General features: G+C 42.8%; 3 protein-coding genes across 19 annotated transcripts in view; all 3 read right to left on the bottom strand.

The window, feature by feature from the left end:
- Positions 1-3,739: 3,739 nt before the first annotated feature.
- LOC110986673 (uncharacterized) lies at positions 3,740-10,206 on the bottom strand. 2 transcript variants are annotated; one of them, XM_022248764.2, is made up of 6 exons: positions 9,612-10,206; positions 8,676-8,827; positions 7,563-7,727; positions 6,748-7,000; positions 6,137-6,345; positions 3,740-5,782 (listed from the first exon to the last, which is right to left on the bottom strand). In XM_022248764.2, the coding sequence occupies exons 2-6, from the start codon at positions 8,787-8,789 to the stop codon at positions 5,507-5,509; spliced, it is 1,017 nt and encodes a 338-aa protein (XP_022104456.2). In that variant the 5' UTR covers positions 8,790-8,827; positions 9,612-10,206; the 3' UTR covers positions 3,740-5,506. The 2 variants fall into 2 exon arrangements, with proteins under 2 accessions (XP_022104456.2, XP_022104464.2); XM_022248772.2 differs by having other exon boundaries at positions 9,649-10,206.
- A 423-nt stretch (positions 10,207-10,629) lies between these two features.
- LOC110986683 (uncharacterized) lies at positions 10,630-16,460 on the bottom strand. Of its 6 annotated transcripts, none has more exons than XM_087134005.1 (5): positions 14,904-16,460; positions 13,757-13,951; positions 13,144-13,323; positions 12,042-12,294; positions 10,630-11,454 (listed from the first exon to the last, which is right to left on the bottom strand). In XM_087134005.1, the coding sequence occupies exons 2-5, from the start codon at positions 13,853-13,855 to the stop codon at positions 11,306-11,308; spliced, it is 681 nt and encodes a 226-aa protein (XP_086990131.1). In that variant the 5' UTR covers positions 13,856-13,951; positions 14,904-16,460; the 3' UTR covers positions 10,630-11,305. The 6 variants fall into 6 exon arrangements, with proteins under 6 accessions (XP_086990131.1, XP_022104484.2, XP_086990132.1 ...); XM_022248792.2 differs by having other exon boundaries at positions 13,757-13,906; XM_087134006.1 differs by lacking the exon at positions 14,904-16,460 and adding an exon at positions 14,559-14,850 and having other exon boundaries at positions 13,757-13,906.
- A 149-nt stretch (positions 16,461-16,609) lies between these two features.
- Positions 16,610-19,259, bottom strand: part of LOC110986632 (myosin-IIIb-like) — a 59,125-nt gene continuing 56,475 nt past the window's right edge. For all 11 annotated transcript variants that reach the window (XM_087133995.1, XM_087134003.1, XM_087133998.1 and 8 more), the window contains one exon: positions 16,610-18,413. In XM_087133995.1, coding sequence (XP_086990121.1) covers positions 18,299-18,413 — 115 coding nt within the window. In that variant the 3' untranslated portion in view covers positions 16,610-18,298. The remainder of the gene's footprint in view (positions 18,414-19,259) is intronic.

Genomic DNA, 19,259 nt, shown 5'->3' with positions numbered 1-19,259 from the left:
TTAGGAAGGTGGTGCTAAATTCCCCGAAGGTGTACACGCGGGAAAATTATTTTCATCTGGCATCTTTGCTTATTTGGAAAAGTTTCACAAAATGCGTTTCTGAGAAGCATCTGTCATTGGACCCTCTAAAGATGAAATACCTTGTAACTCAAGCTTAGCGAATTTTATATAATTTTACGAACCATTAAGTGGTACTTAAAGGAAATGCAAGTTTAAATTGTGTACATGTAAATACATGTACGGGCAAATGTAAAGCTCAATTTCCACGAGAAGACGGCGATTCTTCGTCACTGCGAATACATGTACTGTATAAGGAACACAGATTATGCATGGTGCAAAGGTTGGAATTTAACAAGGTTAACGGGAAATTTTAACGACAAAGTTCGTTTTCTGCCACTTCATAAAACAGGGGGCGACAGGTTCACCGTACGCTTATAAATATTGATTAGTACATATACATGTATACGGTTAAAGTTGGACCCCACCTTCTGTTAGCATCCATTAACACTGCAATACTATTTTCGTTCATTGACCCTTTTCGGAACTCTTTGTGACGTTATCTTCGGAATCGTCTGTAGAAGCGGGGGTGCAGCCTACCTCTGATTTATTTTCATAAAGAAAAAAAGAATTTACAGAAGATTTTCGGGAGTAGTTCCGCCTTCTGACAATGCATACTCTTTTTCCAACTTTCATTCTTTCGGTCAAAGATAACTGCTCGCTGTATCGGTGAGATAAGCATCAACCGGCAAGTGTTGCTCTTTGCGGTGGGGGGCCGGCCCCAGATCTTATCTTCTGCGAACCGCCGGCTGGTAGCCGTGGCCCAAGCCGAGCGTACGATGAACCTTTTAGGCAGGATTGACACCCCCCGGGAGTGACCGTAGGGTAAGTGCCTGTCAGTGACCAGCCCCGGTACCCGATTTGGCCAGCGATCGGCTTCCCAGTGACGGGTGCTCGGCTGTCGCCACCCTCAGCTCAACCAACTACGGTTGGAGGGTTGTAGAGGAGTTTACTCGTATACAGAGAAGCGATTTCAGTTTTCACCCATGGCAGGCAGATGTTTTCTCCCGAGTTCGCACCAAGAAAACACCAATGCAGGATTTGTAATGGCGTACAATTTCGCGAAGTACATTTATACATGTAATAATAAGATTGTATGTAGGAATGACGGATGCGATTCATTTCCATTGTCAAGTTGCCGAAAAGTTCGTGGACGCAATGTGAATAGCGCTGTCGATTGTATACTAAGACACTGTACAGTACACGTATACATATACATAATTTGTGACCGATTTGCTCTCATAAATCACTACAGGCTGGTTGTTGTGAAGCATAATCTTGTCAAGACCTGAAAATGACGAATCAATGGCAAAATATACTTGCCCCTGTGGCAACAACTCCTTAAAAATATACATTTCGGGGGGATTTCTCTAGTTTGCTCTCGGATCCAGAGGCTGCAGATACACCACTGAGGCGAATTTCTCCATCTGTCCAGTCCCATCCCAAGCTTGTCACTTCCTGATGGTCGAAGTCTATCTCCTTACCCGCGTTCATTTCTGGCGTCGTGACATCGGCAGACACTGTGTACTGTCTGCCTGCGGCAAATTGCTCTGCAAAAGAAAACTAGAGAAGTTCCACCACGGTCTCTAAATTTAAACGATAAAAACAAGAAACAATAATATTACATGTACATGGCATCCCTTTCGCACTTAATTAAATTTGCACAACAAAAGTTCATGATTCGTAAAATACGTGAAATGACTGTTACCCTAGGTTGGCGTTTTTAACCCATTGTTTTTTTTTGTCTTTGGATGCTAGTTATCTCTCCACACTGCGATACAATTCCCGTTTCACGATCATCTGAAAAGGACGGTTTTCACACATTCATTCTCTTTACATCGACGCTCTTGGATCACATTTTCAACATCTGCAATCAAGAACAAACAATTCACGCGCTCTCCACTAGAAACAGCTATCCGGTGGACAATCTAAGCCGGCAAACCCCCCAGGAGGCAAAGAATGCCGCAGTGAAAAAATCATAACTCGTGATAAAAATTCAATATCGTTAACTGACAATCGGCGACATCACAGTGAATAGCGCTGCACTGTCTCTCTCTCTTTCGGTGTTTTCTTTTCTTTTTTCTCTCAGAATTTGAAATTATTTTGCTGTGCATTTGTCACCCGTCACTGCGGCTTTTGTAAGGCGGGGGAACGAGGCCAGGTCGTATACTGGGCGGCAATCTTTTACTGGGGCGGCTGGGCCATACTGGGCGACTATTGTCCACAGCTCATCACGCACTCACTCGGCACAATGCACGGAGGAGGGAGAGAAAAAAAAATCAGGGGAAGAACTGCCCAGAGATCAAAGCCGGGCCGCGTTACTTTTCACAGACCCGGGGATGAGGGCTTAAATCGTACGGTTGAATCACCCGCATCCCATGTGTTCATGTAAACCCACAGGGGAACGGGCATCACTTCAAGTATGATAACCAAAATCCCAACCGCCTCATCCCTTTGGTACCGATTCCGCCTCTTGTGCATATCTCAGGCAGGGCAGGAGAAAAACATGTTTCTCCTTCATGCAGTGAATTTATTTTTCGCCTTGCCTTTCGTTATTTCTGTACATGTCAAGGTTCGAGATGCACAGACGAGTCTGCTGGCAAGGGCTGTTGCCCTTCACAAAATCTGATGAAGAATTGTGGATGTCGCCAAGCTTTGTGGGAACGTAGCCCCCAAATCAATGCACATCATCCAAGTAATTATTCGAACGAATTTTATCCCATAAGAACTCAGAAAAGAAAGTCACGTGACTCAAGGAAATCACACTTTGCCAGCACCCTGTTGAGGGTCAAGGGTACAAACGAGGGCACTCTGTACGGTCGAGCGCCCTCTACATTTATGTTCTGGAGCGCCCCGCGGTAAGTTTTAATAATTAGCGTAAACTTTCCTTCAGTTTTTGCTTTAACCCGAGATATTACGTGCCACTGATTCATCTGCGTTAGAAAACGGCGATGTTGTGCGTTAATAAGCACTTGCAAATAAGGCATGCAAAATTTCCGCCACAAAAAGAAAAATCATTTGCATCGGGGTTTAGATGGACAAGAAACACGGTTTTAGAATAAACCGGCACAGAGACATTCAAAGAAAAATCACAGGCGGGGAGGAGAAGGAGAAGCTTAGACAGGAATATTGTAGGCGGCATCCAACAATCAAGTCGGTCCCAGCCGGCTTGGCAGAGAGAGACAGAGAGAAAAAAAGCGACGAGGTGAACAGCAAGGGAGCCCAGGCCGAGTCAAAGCGAGCGCAGCGCGGCGTAAATTTTTCCACTTTTGACGGTCGGCGAGGCGGAAACTTGGTAATCCGTGCCCTCCTGGAGAAGAGAAAAAAATCGTCGGCACACGTTTGTCGCTCTGAAAGCAGGTTACGGAATATCTGTATTGAGAGTGATATATTGTCCTGATGAGGTAAAAACCTGAAGGGGTACTCTGGTATTAATAATCTGCTGTGACAAAAAAATATATTTATAGATATTCATTTGCTTTACAATTCACTGTGAGAAAAACATCAGAACTTCTGTGCTGCCTTTTTTGTTGGGCATCATATTTAACAGTGAATTCTTCATTTCTTTTCAAATCTGCACATTTTTTTGGTTTAATTTCCACCGTATGCCGACACGTAACGACACGTAAAGGCTCATCGTGCAGAAAAACATTCTTAGTAATCATCATGGCAAACTCTTGGATAATCGTGGACTATGGTTTTATGAAAATTCCTAAATTGGGGAAACACGTCTTACAAGAATTACATGGAAGGCTTTATCTCAAATGAGATAAATAATGCAGTCCTTTTAAGTTAGCTGTCAGCACTGTTTCGTCTCACAACTTTTTTAGAATAAGTCAGATGAGTGGAAAGCCTTAAATGTAATGTACATAAATTCAGGGAGCTCAAAATGGCGGGAACATTGTACCAGCTAATATCCAAAGAAGGACGTGTCCGGGTAGCTTTGGATACAGCAAGCGATAACGCCTATCCACCTAATTCAAGAGTCAGCGAGCTGAATCAAAAGCGAGGCAATCTTAATACGAATTTTCACCAGTTTAAGGTGTGTGGGAACGACGATAATGCAGTAGGGAAATTTTATAAATAACCATGGGTGTGCTCCAACGAGTAGTTCCAAATTTGGCTGCATTCAAATAACATCTCAAAGTGAGGTAATACCGGCAATTATAGGCAAACGGCCTGGCAAATTACCGTTCTGATAAACAGACACGGATTTGATGAGCATGATCCAAAATGGCAACACCGTGAACACAGCCAACGGAAGCCAGAAGACGGCTGCTTTGCCATTTCTCGTTTGCTCTATTGTCAGGCCACAGCATGGTTATTCTGACACGTCTCGACTACACTCCGTCCGTGACAACTGCTCTGAGCGCAGCTGACATAATACACCCACTATTATGAGCGGGTACCCTCCCGTGTACCACAAATGTACAGTTATCCCGTACTAGACTGGTCCTCTGAACGAACAACATTTTGATCTGTGTGGAAATGCACCATTACATGTGCCGAGTGTAAGATCAAGGATTGCAAAGCTATTAAAGGATAGCCTATGTAATTGCGCTGATGTAACTGTGGGGAGCCACAGTGGCACATGCCCCCTGCCCCCATCTGTTTAATGTCAATGACCCCGGGTGCCCTCCGTAAAGTTTCAAAACAAATTATACATCAGTCTATTCATTCACTTTTCGTACCCCTGGAGAAAAAATTGTACAACCCAACAAGTGGTAGATGCCCCGCCCCAAATTTCACCCCAGTTAAGCCACAATGTACAACTGACCGATTTTACAATCAGTCACTAGTATATAATTCGGATTTCGTGAGAAGTTCGTTATTATTTCTTGGAAAAATTACCAATGCTTAAGTTCATTAGAACAAAATAAATAACTTACGGTAATCATTTGCACACTGCATGCCTAACTTGCGCTCTAAATGACGAAACTACAGGTAGAATTCAACCAAATTATACGTATCTTAAAGGGGTTTCCAATTATCATGGTTGCCTATCACAAGTATCATTGAGAAAACTGGCCTTTTACAAAAATTCCCTTTGGGCCTGTTATTTATGTAAGGATACCTGTGGGAATTTTAATTGAGCAAATATCATTTAATGCATGCACAAACCCCATGAAGTCGCTCAGTCATACACAACCTCGTCCCCATTGCCTTCGACAATAGCTATGGTCCCCGGGGTTTAATTACAGATACAGGGAAGGAGCTTTCACGCTCACACCAAAAAAATCTTGACAGAAAGCAGTTCTGAGAACACATTAAACAAACGATTTCAATGCAAGAGATTCTAAAACACACGTATTCACCAACTTTGGGAAGGGTTGATGAGGGTTTAAACCCTCGATCGCCAAACTAAGAAAACTGCAAAGTCGTAACCGTCCTGGTATTTTTGATCAGCGAAGTACGTACTTCTCGACCCCTCCATCCGTTTCACTGCCCGCTAATTTGACGACCCGTACACGGGCCCAGTCACCAGTGAGTTGAAGTTGACTGTCAGGAACACGGTCTGGTGGTCCCTCAAGGTGCGGATGTAGTTCAGGGATGCCTTCTGGTCTTGCCCTGTGATGTTCAGGTCGGCGTAGATCTGGGCCAGTCCCAGGTTGTGCGAGGTCTCGACCGTGGCGCGCGATTCGGCCTGAGCCCGCGAGCCAATAAGGGCAGCTTGGGCCGTTGCATTCTGGGTGATTTCTTCGGCGGCGTTTTCGATAATCGTGACCTGCAACGGAAACGAGGTGCGATCGGACGTGAGTTTAATTAGTTTCGCTTCTTGCACGTTGACTGAGATGCACTCACTGACAAGGCGGGTATTTGGTTGATACTGTAATCAACGAGTGTCAAAATAATTTTTCTCAGACGGAATCTTTTGACATGAAAATGAGAGATTACGGCTGACGATGTACGCGTACCTCTGATTCTGAAAACTGGAAAACATAATAAGCTTCTCGTTTTTCAGTTTTCTTCGCCACGTTGTCAATCGCTGCATAGGTTGACAAGAAGAATTCGTGAACAACTTTTGATTGTGACGGTTCTGTATTCTGTAACAGTTACCACTGTTTTATCCCCAACCTACCAACTCTTCTGTAGTCTTTCTCACAAGCTGCTCCTCTTGCCTGTACGTCTCTCCCACCCCATCCTCCAGCTGTGTCAGCGTCTGGAGGTTGCGACTAAGCACCTCATTCGGAAGCTCAACGAAGCCGAGCTGGAAGTATCGCACGTCGGCGTATAACCCTTTGTCCTCACTGGTACAGTCTTCCAGCGGTTTGCAGCCTGGCTCGCAACCTGAGATAGAAATACCAAATAGGTGGGTGACAGGGGTTCAGACTTATCAAAGCTCAAAGTTATGTACACCGTCTTTTAATAAATTCCGATAAAATTTTTCTTGCATACTTTTTCTTGTATGTGGAGAGTAGATGGCATGAAAACTACGTCTTGGCGACAATAATTCATAATTTTATTATTAAGTGCCCTATTATACGCACAGGTCCTACTTGGCTGATTTTTCGTGGAGAACCTGAAAGTGCCCCAATTTTGTTGGCAAGTATATTCTTTTAGCCAAAATACCCAGCGCAAGGCATCGTGCCACCAACTTCCGCTACTGCAATATGTGGGTTTCCATAAGTCCGCAGACACTGTCCAGGATACTGGGAGGTTGCGTGGGGTGGGGTGGGGTGTGACACGCACCTTCCGGTAGGTCCTGGCATGACGGCTTACAGCACGTTCCCCCCAGCCTCTTCCTAACGGCGCGGAATAGCACCTGCTCGATATTAGCGCGCTCAGAGCCAAAGTCCCGCGGGGTGAAGTCCGATGTCGCCCCCTTGAGCGCGTCCACAGCACTGTTCTGCAGTGTCTCCTCGTACTGAAGATCGTAGGTGTCGTGAAGCAATTTCAGATCCTCGGGACGGAGAAAGTACTGGAAATTGCAGTCCAGCTTCACCTGTTGATCGATTTACGGATGGTGTCAAATGTTGAACGAGTCATTAAACTTTTGTGACTCGAGTCAAGTCTTTGGAAAGTGATCCGAGTCAAGTCATTAGGTCCAGAAGGTCAAGTCGAGTCACATTGTGTGGGTCATAAGCGTAGTTCGATTTGAGTAACTTATATTAACTCTTTAAATGAACTGTTAAATGAACTTAAGAGGACACGGTCTTAGCATGCAGTTATTTGTCGGGATTATTAATTGCTTCCCAGCTTGTATATTATGACCATGGACAGGTTTTTCAATACCCTCAAGTGGAGTACATTATATTCAATGTAGTGGTGTTGAAACGAGCTATAAATGTTTTGAATCGAGTTGTACAGTCTACAGTCTACTCACAGTGACTCTAGTCGAGTAAGTTACCCATTCTGGAACTCGGTCAAAGTCACCAAAAATTGGGTATGGTTTTTTTTTTTCACTCTAAAGTAATTGTTTGGCATGGGAAAAGCAAAGGAGTATCGAGCGAATTGCCAGCTAAACGCACGGAGCCCTCCTTGATTAGCCAACATTTGACACTCACTTCGAGTCGTTCTTTGGTGAAGACTGATATCGATTCCAACGTCACCATGTGGGCGTCGGCTTTAAACACCTTGAATTCGGCATCTAAACCGATATAGTGATTCCCAGCCTGGTAAACATAGCTGGTATCGACGGCACCGCTGGTCCTGCGCCTAACGAATCCCATCTGCACAATTTTAAAAGATACGGGATACACTCGATTAATCGCATCCGGAAATGTCAAACATTTCCTGGTATCAAAATTTCAAGTATTCCAAGTTGCGAGGAATTTTCTTAGACTATTTCACCATCTCCACGACTCCAAGACAACACTTAAATTTTTTAAATACATGTACATGTAATATTAATATGAGTATCTGAAATGCATTTTTCTTAATAAACACAATTCGTTAAACTTTCTATTGCTCTTCAATGTAAGAAATCTATTTGGCATCCCCATTAGATGAAATGCATTGGAAAGTGCACGATTTTAAACATTTTAAATTAATCATGCTTTCCGGACGATTGATGGCGCTGTTGCTGTAATATCATCCCAGAAGGCATGATTCAGTGAACCCGGAATTTACTCATTGAAAAAAATATTTCTGAGCAAGGCATGATTGCTTGCTAATTGCTCTTTACTTACACAACAGTGGATCCACAAAGAAAAGGAAATGTACAGCGGCCAGCCAAATCTTACAAAATGCAGTTTTTGTGCATAAACCTGTCTAACATTCACGTTTTCTTCCTGGAATAATATAACAGTTTCGCTCATGAATAATTATGGCCTCATTAACATAAATATTATAGCGGCAGCAAAATACCCAAGAAAGTAGTGAAACTAACATTGAAAATGAGGTTAACGGAGACCCAAGGGTTACATTTAGTGATTTGTATTTGGAAAATAACATTGCTACTCCCCTTTAAGACTGATGTCTTCCGTCTAATGGCTTGGCTCGCTTTTCTTTTTGAAAAAAACGCACGGTTAAGGTCAGTAGACACAATTTTAAAAAATCGATTAATTACAGTTGTCGTATGTACTAAGACTATCATCACTTGGAATACGAGCATCTTTGAATTGCTACGACACTTATCGTACACGTTAACAGCCGTCACAGGTTAGACGGATTTTTACCTCGTAATATTCCACACCATGAAAGGACACAGGGACCAGGATCAGAATGAGTACAACCACGGTGACTGCCACGCCAACCACGCACTTCACCACGCCACTCATCTCGTCTCCCATGATGACTGCGCGGACAACGGTCCAGTCAGCGGACTGATCTGACGGTGGAATTCAGCGTCAAACACCACAAGTCATCCATCGATCGTGGCCGTAAAGGAAAAAAACAATCATAACAATATCCCATCCCACAAGACAGACTTACAATTGCTTCTGTTATACACTCTGCCCACTCGTGCGCGTTCTTAAACTCGACGCGCGCGTGCAACTTCGGCTGGCTACACCACCAAATTGATTGAAGGGAAATGTAACGCGTGCGTAGCACCTGCCAAACGAGCGTGATGGCATGGCAGTAGTGGCTAGCAGGCGCATGACTTCTATTTCTGGTCGCTAAATCAGTCTTTACAGCGAAACGTAGAAACACGTTAATATTACACAGCATTGCACACTGGAAAAAAAGAAATCTCAAAATATGGAGGGCCTGACGTTTCGATCCTAGCAGAATCTTTCTCAAAATTTCAGGTCATTGTAGTCAGCAAGCAGTTTGCAAGAGCTTTGTATTACATAGGCCTATCTTTGAAAAAAAAAACCAGTTAGATGACGACCCCTTGGCAACGAAGAGACCTGACGTCACCATCATGTGTAAACTCCATAAAGTAATGAAATAAAGGCATGTGACAAAATTCCTTCGATGCAGTTCAAAAACTTAAATGCCTTCATCCACGCCCTGCATGTGACCTGATGTAGGCTGCTTTAGCAAGGTGAACGCATCACATTAGTTTTTGTAGCAGGATAAAAACATTGCATAGTTATCCCTAAGGGGTCCTTGAAACAATTCCCTATCACAAATCTTGATTTTTAAAATAAGAGTGTAAATGTTCATACCTTGTATAATGAAAATTTACCGCGCAGCAGATCCCACCTTCACGCGAAGCTGAAGAGATGGCACACCGAAGCAAATACAAACACGAACTGCGGATTTGACTGCATAAATGTTGCCTGCGTGTGTGACGTGACTGAAAAGGCTGGACTACCGAAAGGAGGAAACACCACGGTAATGCATTCTTTCACTTGAACCCAAACGGAAATATTCACGGTAACCGTGACCCGGATTCAAAGAGGAAACTCCTGTGAGTGTTTTCGAATCGATGATTATGAGTATAAAGGTGTTTAACGAACTAGCATGTATGATTTAATCGAGGATAAATACAAGTTACATAAGTTACATCTTGGGCGTTACCCCAACACTGGTGTAGAACTTCCAGTCTCCCTTTTACATTACAGCTGGTGCATTAACGTGCGGCATTCGACATGGTGTGACTGTAGGTTTGATTTCAAAACTTCCACATCAGGAGGCTACGGGCATGGGCTCTTGTAAAACAGGGGGTTGGTTGTCATCACACACTTGATCAGTGATGATCAACCATACGATAAAGGCAAATGCATACACACCATGCACTTCAACCGTTTTCGATTATTATGTGCATTGTCGGGCGCAACGCGGTTCTTCACAAATGCCGGAGTTTTTCTTCCAGGTTTATAACTTCCTCGTTCCTAACAATGCTTTACTGCCAGGAATCTGATGAGATCCACTTCCTGAAAACATCAGCATATTCATTTCAAGAATATTTATTGCTGTTTGCTTTAAAGTATGGTATGCATATAATATTCATATAGTATCATAAAATATTATTCAATGTCTGTCGTGTAATATCATTCTATTGTCGCAGTAATGTGCATAATTAGGTATATCATGGCTTTACACACATGCAGGTTTATACAATCACAATATACAAAGGCTTGCTTGCCGTACAAAAAAACACGACCCAGTTCCTTTGAACTGCCTTGTCAACCTTTAGTGCAATGGAACACTTGAAATTGAAGATGACGTGTTGAAAACGGCTTCAGTTTACAACTTTCTGTATATATATTTATAATAGACGAAAAATACATTTTCGGGCACTCTTTTCTGATAGAAATCTATTTCACAAAACTGCCGTTTATAACAGCGAAACAAACTCGCACAGTAAAAATCACTTTGTTTGTTTCTTTTGCAGACTTGACCACACAGTCGGTAGACACACGTGGAGACGGTTTTAGCGGTGGTTTCTCCATTATGCTGTCAAAACTGGACGGGTCCCGCCTCGGCCATCTCTAAGCCTCGACTGTACGGAATTTTGTCGTTGTAATCTGTTTTATCACATTGCGCCGTCCATAGATAAGCACTTTTGCCATGCTGGGTAAGTAATCATCTAGGATTTCACGACGCCTTTGTGCATCGAGACATGGGTATATTTTACGGGAAAGGCACGTATAAATTGAATAAAAGTATCGCTTAAAGTGCGCAAGACATCATTAAACATGATCATCATTATCAAAAAGACCAGGCGTGAAAGAACAATGAAGATGATGAAAACTGGAAGATTGCCACATAGGTCGGACACTTCGGATGTGGTCGAAGGTTTGAACCCTATTTCAATTCATGATTCTATGGAAGAAGCGCTTCACAGTATGAGGATGGTTATGTCTAAGTCTCCATCTTCAGCAGTTTGTGAAATTTCCAACATTGCTTTGGGTAGTTACTTTGCGGGAGGCGAGGCAGTGGGAAGGCGGGACAGTATAATATCGGGAATGTCCACCGCGTCTAACCGAAAGAAAAGCACGTTGGTAAAAAGTCCCCTGTCCTGATCGGTGCATTCCTGGGTCGGTTTGCAACCTGCCTCGCAACCTATAAAAATAAAAGACAAAAACGTTTCGCTTAAACTTGTATGAATTAGTATTTTACATATATTTTTATTTCATTTGTTCATGTTTTTCTGCAGGTGAGGATCCAGGGGGTGGAGGGTCAACCCCCCAGCTCCGACAACAAGATAAATAAATGTAAATGAATTAAGTGAAATAGCAATTACACTAATGGTAAAAAAGATCAGGGTTGTACATCGTTGACAATGCAGTACATTACCTATGCGTCCACCTGTCCGCAACAATCAAACATTAAAAGAATCTAATAGGCCTGACCTGACCACCTCCCCAGAGAAAAATTCCTGGCCTTTGCCCTGCTCTGGGCCACAGTTTTGTGGCACAGTTTTTCTGCGAGTGTGTGTCATTTTAGATTCACTCTTCAGAAGACAAAGCCTTTTAACGTTCAACTTGCAACAATAATAAATAATCCTTCTTTTCCTCCTCCCATTTCGACTTCTCCACTTTCCCCTCCGTAGTTCCCTTCATTTTGAACACTGGAACCCCACTGCAAAAGTGTGCAGTGCCCATGATAACTTGAAAAGCTTGGTGACTTGAAAAGTTCACGATCCTAACCTCCTGGTAGGGTCTGGCATGACGGCTCGCAGCACGTCCCCTGCAGTCGGCTTCTCACGGCATCCGAAAGCGCCTGTTCAACGGCGTCCCGCTCGTAGGCGTACTGACGGAAGCTGAACTGCGAGCCAACGCCCTTCACTGCGTCCGTGGCGCTGAATACCAGGATCAACTCGTACGCCGGACCGTAAGTATCGTTGAGTATTTGCAAATTCTCCGGACTGACGTAGTACTGGAAGGTGCAGTTGAGCTTAATCTAGAGAAGCGAGGAGTACACACAGATGGATATTCAGCGAGAGCACAAATAATGACAGTTTTAATTTAAAAAACCAAACGAACAAACCTGCTTGTGGATTAGTGGCTGCCATGGCTCTGTATAATATTCTGGTGAAGTCTGTGCATTTATCATACCAGCTTGAAAATTGTAAGGGTGGAAATTCTGGACATAAGACAACTCTGAAGATTATATCACCTGAATAAAATTTATCATCCGAAAAAAAAACAAAAATTCCAATGGAATATGCGGTACATGAGTCGAACACCTCTAAAACAAAGTCATTGGGGATTTTATACGTTATCTTGTTATAACAAGGACCCCATCCTATCAGTTTTAAAGGACCTTAAATGTATCTTGTTATAAACAGAATGTATAATCCCAGTAGTCTTGTTATTGGTGTTTGATTGTACATAAAGACATCTGGTACAACTGTGCGCTTTTGACACGTTGGGAAGGATTTTTGTACACGCCCCTCAACAATTATGCCCTATACTTCGTTTTTTTGAGGTTTGCTCTTGTTAAGCAGTCCATTCCGGGTTCAGTATTAATTATAGGCGGTCGTTGAAGGAAGGTTTGTCACAATTTCCTAAAAATGGTTCTGGTTATCAATAACTCATTTATCGATAATCAATCATTATTTATCAGTCATTAAAGATTATCATTGTTCACTTTGGATAACAGGTTGTAGCTGATTATCCTACAAACTAATGGCCAATTCCAAACACATAAATCTACGTCATCCCTCGGCCCCCTTCTCTCCAACTTTGCATTCAAGAGAAAAGTCTCTAGTCGTTTTCTCAATACTCAAACTTTCAGTCATTTTGTTACCTCTAGCCTGTCGGCAGTGAATACAGACACCGACGCTAAGGTGACACTCTTGTTTACGAATGTGGCTGAAGTGGGCAGTCCCGGTTGGTTGGTGGGAGCGAGCCCTCCGGTGTTCCCCTTCAATGTGGTCAATCTTGGCTGGTCGTTGGTGGGCGGGGCTGCCTCAGATTTTTCTTCATTCTGCCGCAGATTTAAGGAGAAGGCTTAAAATTAACAAAACTGGCAGTTCGAAAGCTTGGAATTGTTCTTATTATTCTTGGTCTTTTCAAGAAAGATGGGAAATCCCAGAGTGCGTAACTGCGTCCTGCAGTGGTGTATAGCTGATGCGATGCGCGTGCCTGTGGGATGCAGACACCAGCAAATGCCCATGTATGCATTATAGTCAGTATTTTGGGCAATGCAGTCATCCCAACACACATGGCAGCGGAATCAATACTGGTCTTTTAAGATCACTTATCACTTGGATAGCAACTAACTTCGATTCCAAATATCGAATCAAATGGTGGGGAAGACGGGCATTTAATCTCACTACGTCTGTTTTCCTTGCTGTGGCGCCATGACCTTGGGTCGCCCGCAGCCGCAGTACACTAATTCTTGGCCTACATGCACTCACCCGGTTTGCTTTTGACACAGTCACCGCCACCACAATGATGACTGTGAGAATCAGACAGACCACAACGCCACCAACAACCCACTTGACTCTTGATGACATCTTTTGATGTCCCCCTGATGAAGTCTGACGTTGGATATCTTTCAAGCAGTCCTGCTCAACACAACAGATCAACAGAGCACCGTAAACGTACGCAAGCTACAGGCAAGAGGACAAGTGTAGCCTATTATCATGGTTATAGGATCTGTAACTAATATGCCACCTTTTCCTTTGAAGCCAGAGTAATCTATACCCTGGGCCTTTTATGATAATGCGAACTCTTGAGTTACATTAAAAAACACGATGTATTGAGTTTCCAAAATGTTACTGTCGGTATAATTATGTATAATGGCATTCTAAAACAGATAGACAACGTCGTGGCTCCATTTTCAAAGGGCTTGCTTTAAATTTTAAAACTTATATGGTACAAATTTTCAAAAATGACGGTATTTCAAGTTTTCGAGCGTCGCAGTTCAACTTAAAAATGTACTTCAGCTTTTCAAATGTTGTCGTTCCACTTTTCAAACGCCGTAGTCCAACTTTTCAAGGCGTCACACTACTTTCGAAACGTCGTACAGTCGTACTCCAACTTTCTAGCGTCATGGTTCAACTCTTCATAACATTGTAGGTTCGCTTTTGACTGGTTTGATGTGTATGTCAGGCAGCGCGGCACATGCGGCTACCATGGATCTATACTATAAAAAGCTCCATGCTACTACTGTCTACAAACGCCGCACGGTGGATGTTCCCCTTTCTCGCTTACCACGACGTCTGCCTGTCCGTTTTATAATACTCTCACTCCCATAAGCAGGTTTCCTTGTCAACACACTATATGTCCGTTGTACATTGTACATGTGCATTACTGTACGTGTACCTAAAAGACAAGCAGGCAAGTTATGATTCATCAGCGAATGACCTTGACTGCCTCGTGCGATTCATGCCTTCAGAGAAACTCACTGATCTACATGGCACGTATGACTGAATACTCTAGTCATGCATTCGAGGAAAGCCGGAGACCTCTGTTGGCACACACGCTGCGGGGCATGCATGTGTCATAAGCCTTACTGAAACCATCGTGCTGTTCACGTTTCTTTCGAAATTTTGAACTTACATGTACTTCAAAACACGATCCTTTCTTGGATCCCGTCGATGACCGTTTAGGCCCCAGTTGTTAATTTTGTCGAACGCACTGTGGAACTTTCCAACTTGGAGGTAAGCTTAACCGCAAGGTGACATCGACCCTATAACCCCTTGTGCATCCAGGTGTCGCGGATATCCGCAGCTACACTGCGTGCACAGTGCGTTCGTTCCAATCAACTCATGTAAAAAGCCCGTTCCGTAGTCGGTGCCAAAGCCAACTGGTTTCACTAGTGTAGAATCCGGCGGCTGAAATTCAAAATAGGCCGCCCTAATTATAAAAAAGTAACAACCTTGGAACCCAGTTCACACTGTGAGAACTTCCCTCCTGTCCTCTATTTATCTATGTGCAATCCACCCGATGTGCATAAAAGTAACGATAATAAAATCTGAAAAATTTGTTCGAACATTTTAAGACCTGTTCATCTGCTGTAGGCCTACTGTAACCTAGGAAGAGCTTTTCGGAAGACTTAAGCGAAACAGGCTACCACTTAGTATATGCCTACCCTAAATTCAGACGTAAAATTGATTTCTGAAAGACGTTTGAAAGATGTTGATAAATACCACTGGTATCAGTTATTGATATCAAATTTGAAAACAAGACTTTTTTCGTGAGTGTACCAATTGTGATTACACGTTTCACAATGCATTTTGGCAAAAGAAAATACACATGTATTCTGTAATACACTATTTTGAAACATAATGAGGACACATCTAAAAGCTCAATATTTATCAAGAAACGAGATAAGTCACATTCATAATATTTAACAGCTGAACTACAAGAGCCAAGAAACGATGGATCAGTTTTATATGAAACTATAACTTAATTCCAAATTCCAATAAGATATATTTTTTGTCACAAATCAGACCTTCCAGTCGTTAACACGAAGTATATCCAACGGAGTGATCTAATTTGATTGAAAAGATACACTTTCTACAAATTCACTCGTGCAATATTTTTCTTCAAAATTTAGTATGCCTACATGGAATTGCTTTAAATTAAATAAAAACTGCACTCTGTGGTAACGGCGTAAAAAATAGTTCAACTGCGTAATTACACGTCACTATTTGAGATCTTTCCATGTGAAGTGAATCGGACTTAGCTACCCTTGAAATGAAAACCTCGTCAAGGCCATCCATAAGGCGCGGGGGAGAAGGGGGACGTCGCGCACATGCACCTGACGTGCGCGGGCGGTCTCTGAAGCAATTCGTGCACAAGCGGTGCACATTTTTGCCTTTTTAATACATTAACATGTAATTAAATTGCCCTCTCACTGGGACAAGCTTTTATACGTCGAAAATCTTACAACTTATCGATATCAGCGAATCCACTCCGATACCGAGTCAAAGAGAAACATGGAATCGGAATGGACATGCAACGCTGCGGCCGCGGATTGGTGTGCAAACCACTGCACGTGATGAGTGCAGACAGTAGACGTGGGTCTGAATGCAATTTGTACGCATGGGATTTCGTGGACGGTCCGTCGGGTTCAGCTATTACTTACGTCAAGATTACATAAAGGCATGAAAATGGGAACAGCGGCATGGCAGTGCTCTTTGTCACCATTCTCATATGGGTCAAGAGCTAAGAGAGGGAAATGGCCGAGTACGGGCTCAAGCTGCGTTTTAGACTCCTTTCCAGTAACTACTACAAAAAATAAACAAAACAACACAGGCGTCTTTCTTTCTCCTCATTTCCTTCCACGCCCTTTTTTTTTTTCGTCTGGGGTGGGTATACCACTCGCCCCTTAAGGCACTCATCCCAGCAGTATTCTTCCCGGTGCAAATAGCCAGTGTGGCTGCTCTCCTAACCAGTAGTTTCAATGAAATAAAACATGACATAAAACTGAGAAACTTGGACAGATTACTGTGCGCTTAGAAAACTTCTACAACCTGTTACCACCTGCTGATAATGAAACCGCAAGTGCTCTGCTTGAAAAAAAATTGCACAGAGTGAGAAAAGACCTTCTCGTGTGTGAATGCAACGGAGTGTGTTTGAAACACATGTATGCCAATGGCCAATCCAACTCGAGAACCACACTATCTGTTGGGCCAAACAGCGAATACATTCCATCTTCCAAACAGTGCTGAAATCAATCACGACAATCACATCCCATCTTATTAGTCACTGCACGTCGGGGACGTGTTACGAGCTGGACTGGTGATGTGTTGGGTGGTGTGGAGTGTGACGTACTCAACCAAACTCATATCTCCTGATGAATACCGTCAATGATAATTAAGAGACCTCATTCGGTTCCAATCTTGAGTTGTAAAATCAAAAGGAGAAACACCACAAATTATCCAAAGCTCTAAATAAACACTGCAATAATGAAAACAAATGAGGAAAACCCTGCAATTTGGGGGAAATTGTTTCACATGAACACGGGCGATTCACAATAGGAGTGCCCCTCCAAGAGTTTGCCATGTGTCGACCAATCACAGTGCGCGAAATCTGTCACCCCAATGCACGTTTGGAAAGGCTTGACAGATTTCGCGCACTGTGATTGGTCAACGCGCTGCAAACTCTTGGAGGCACGCTACTGTGAATCACACGTACTGCTACACTTCTCTATTTCAGGCAAAAGACATTTTGCTAACGTTGGTTCTCTATTCCAAGGCATGGAAATTCACTAATAACAGTAATAAATATAATTTTTGAACTTTCAATCTGTAACAACTTGAGTAATTTCAGCAATATATACATACATAGATTTTTCAAAGGCATATCTCATCTTGTAGTTATATTAATCTTATTAATAAATGTACCTATGCTCATTCAAAAAGAGGAGAGAAGTGTAAAATGTCATGGTCTACATTCAGGAGTCTCGGCTAACAATTTAAACTTTGCTAGTGGTATGTTTTCCACAAAATTGATAAAAGCACACATCATGTTGATGTGCGCACCTCTAAGAAGCAGCTGTGACCTGATACCACCACAAGTGGCAGGAGATGACACTGGAGTTTTACCACACAACAGACTGGCAAATACTAAGATTTCACCGCAACAATGCCAGTTTTTATATCCCTGGATGCTTCAAAGTGATGTAGGAAAATAATGAGCTAAATTACTAAACAGATATAAAAAAGTGTCGGTAAGGCTTCGGGATCTGATGACATTTTCAAGTCATCCAAATCTAAAGTAACCAAACTCTCATATCATTCTTCATACATTCAGAGGCATTGGGATAAACCTACTGTGTCATAATTATACTTGTGTACAGGCATCAAACCTGCTTTGTCAACAAAATGTGGAGCTTAAACAAATTAACCCTAACCCCCTAGGGTGCATGTAAAATCATATTGACATTGGAGGATTTGGGACCGTTAGGGTTAATGTTGCTTTCCTTTTAAAAAATAAGGGTTGAAGGCTCATGACAAGAGAATCGCCCTTTGAGTAGACCTCCGGAGGAGAGCTTTGACATCAAACGTCCCGTCGTTGGAGACCAGTATTTCCTTGCGCTTTGGCTGGCTGGAGGGTGACGACCTGAAAGCACAATGCAAAGGATTATGAAAGATTTAAAAGACAAGAAACAACTAATGGGTATTTTCCATTGTGACATCAAATGTAAGTATAATGCCCACCCAAACTGTCCGATTTGTGTTTAATATCAAATGCATGCCAAGTATATCAAGCGGGAACTCAACATTTCCTGGGATCAATCTCTAAGTTTTTCTTTCCGCCGGCTGTTAATGTACTGTCATACCACAACCACACTGGAATCCTCGGATGCCTAAGGATACACCTGTCCCCTTGGTGTTGCTTCCGAACGGTGCTTGCCCGACAGGCAAGAAACACTTGGAGGTAACATGCATGGCAGATGGCACTGACTGAATACCTTAATTTGATTTCCGTCCCCGTTGTCTTTTCTACATGACTTGTAGCTGCTGTTTCGTGACCTTCTGATGAAAGTGCACTAACTCCGGACTTCCCCCCCCACCCCTTTGCTTTGGGCCACGGAACCAGAATATCTCTTACATCCAAGCACAGCTTTGATTCTCGGCAGATGGGGAAATCATATACCGATAGTTGTGTTTTGTTTTTGAGTTGCTGGATCATCTTCCGAGTGTGTAATTGATTTGCCCTAAGGGGATGTTTCACACTTGCAGAGCAGGGAGTATATATTTTCATGCTCGGTGGGGCAAGTACTTGATGGGGACTTTGTAACGAAGTTAACTGCACTGTTGACTCTGTGAACACTTGCACTGAGGTCATTTCCAACCCGTTAAATTCTTTATTCTTGGTATTTTGTGTTTGTGTTGTCTGTGTTTTTGTCGCCAATCAAGTTTAATTTTCTTGAAAGTATTCTTCATGAACTGTCAGCAATACATC

This window comes from Acanthaster planci, linkage group LG03 (assembly GCF_054643075.1).
Source record: "Acanthaster planci isolate LZ-2023a linkage group LG03, COTS_SCS, whole genome shotgun sequence".
NCBI lineage: Eukaryota > Metazoa > Echinodermata > Asteroidea > Valvatida > Acanthasteridae > Acanthaster > Acanthaster planci.
The sequence above is the reverse complement of the archived record's forward strand: the minus strand, read 5'-3'. Positions and strand labels throughout refer to the sequence as shown.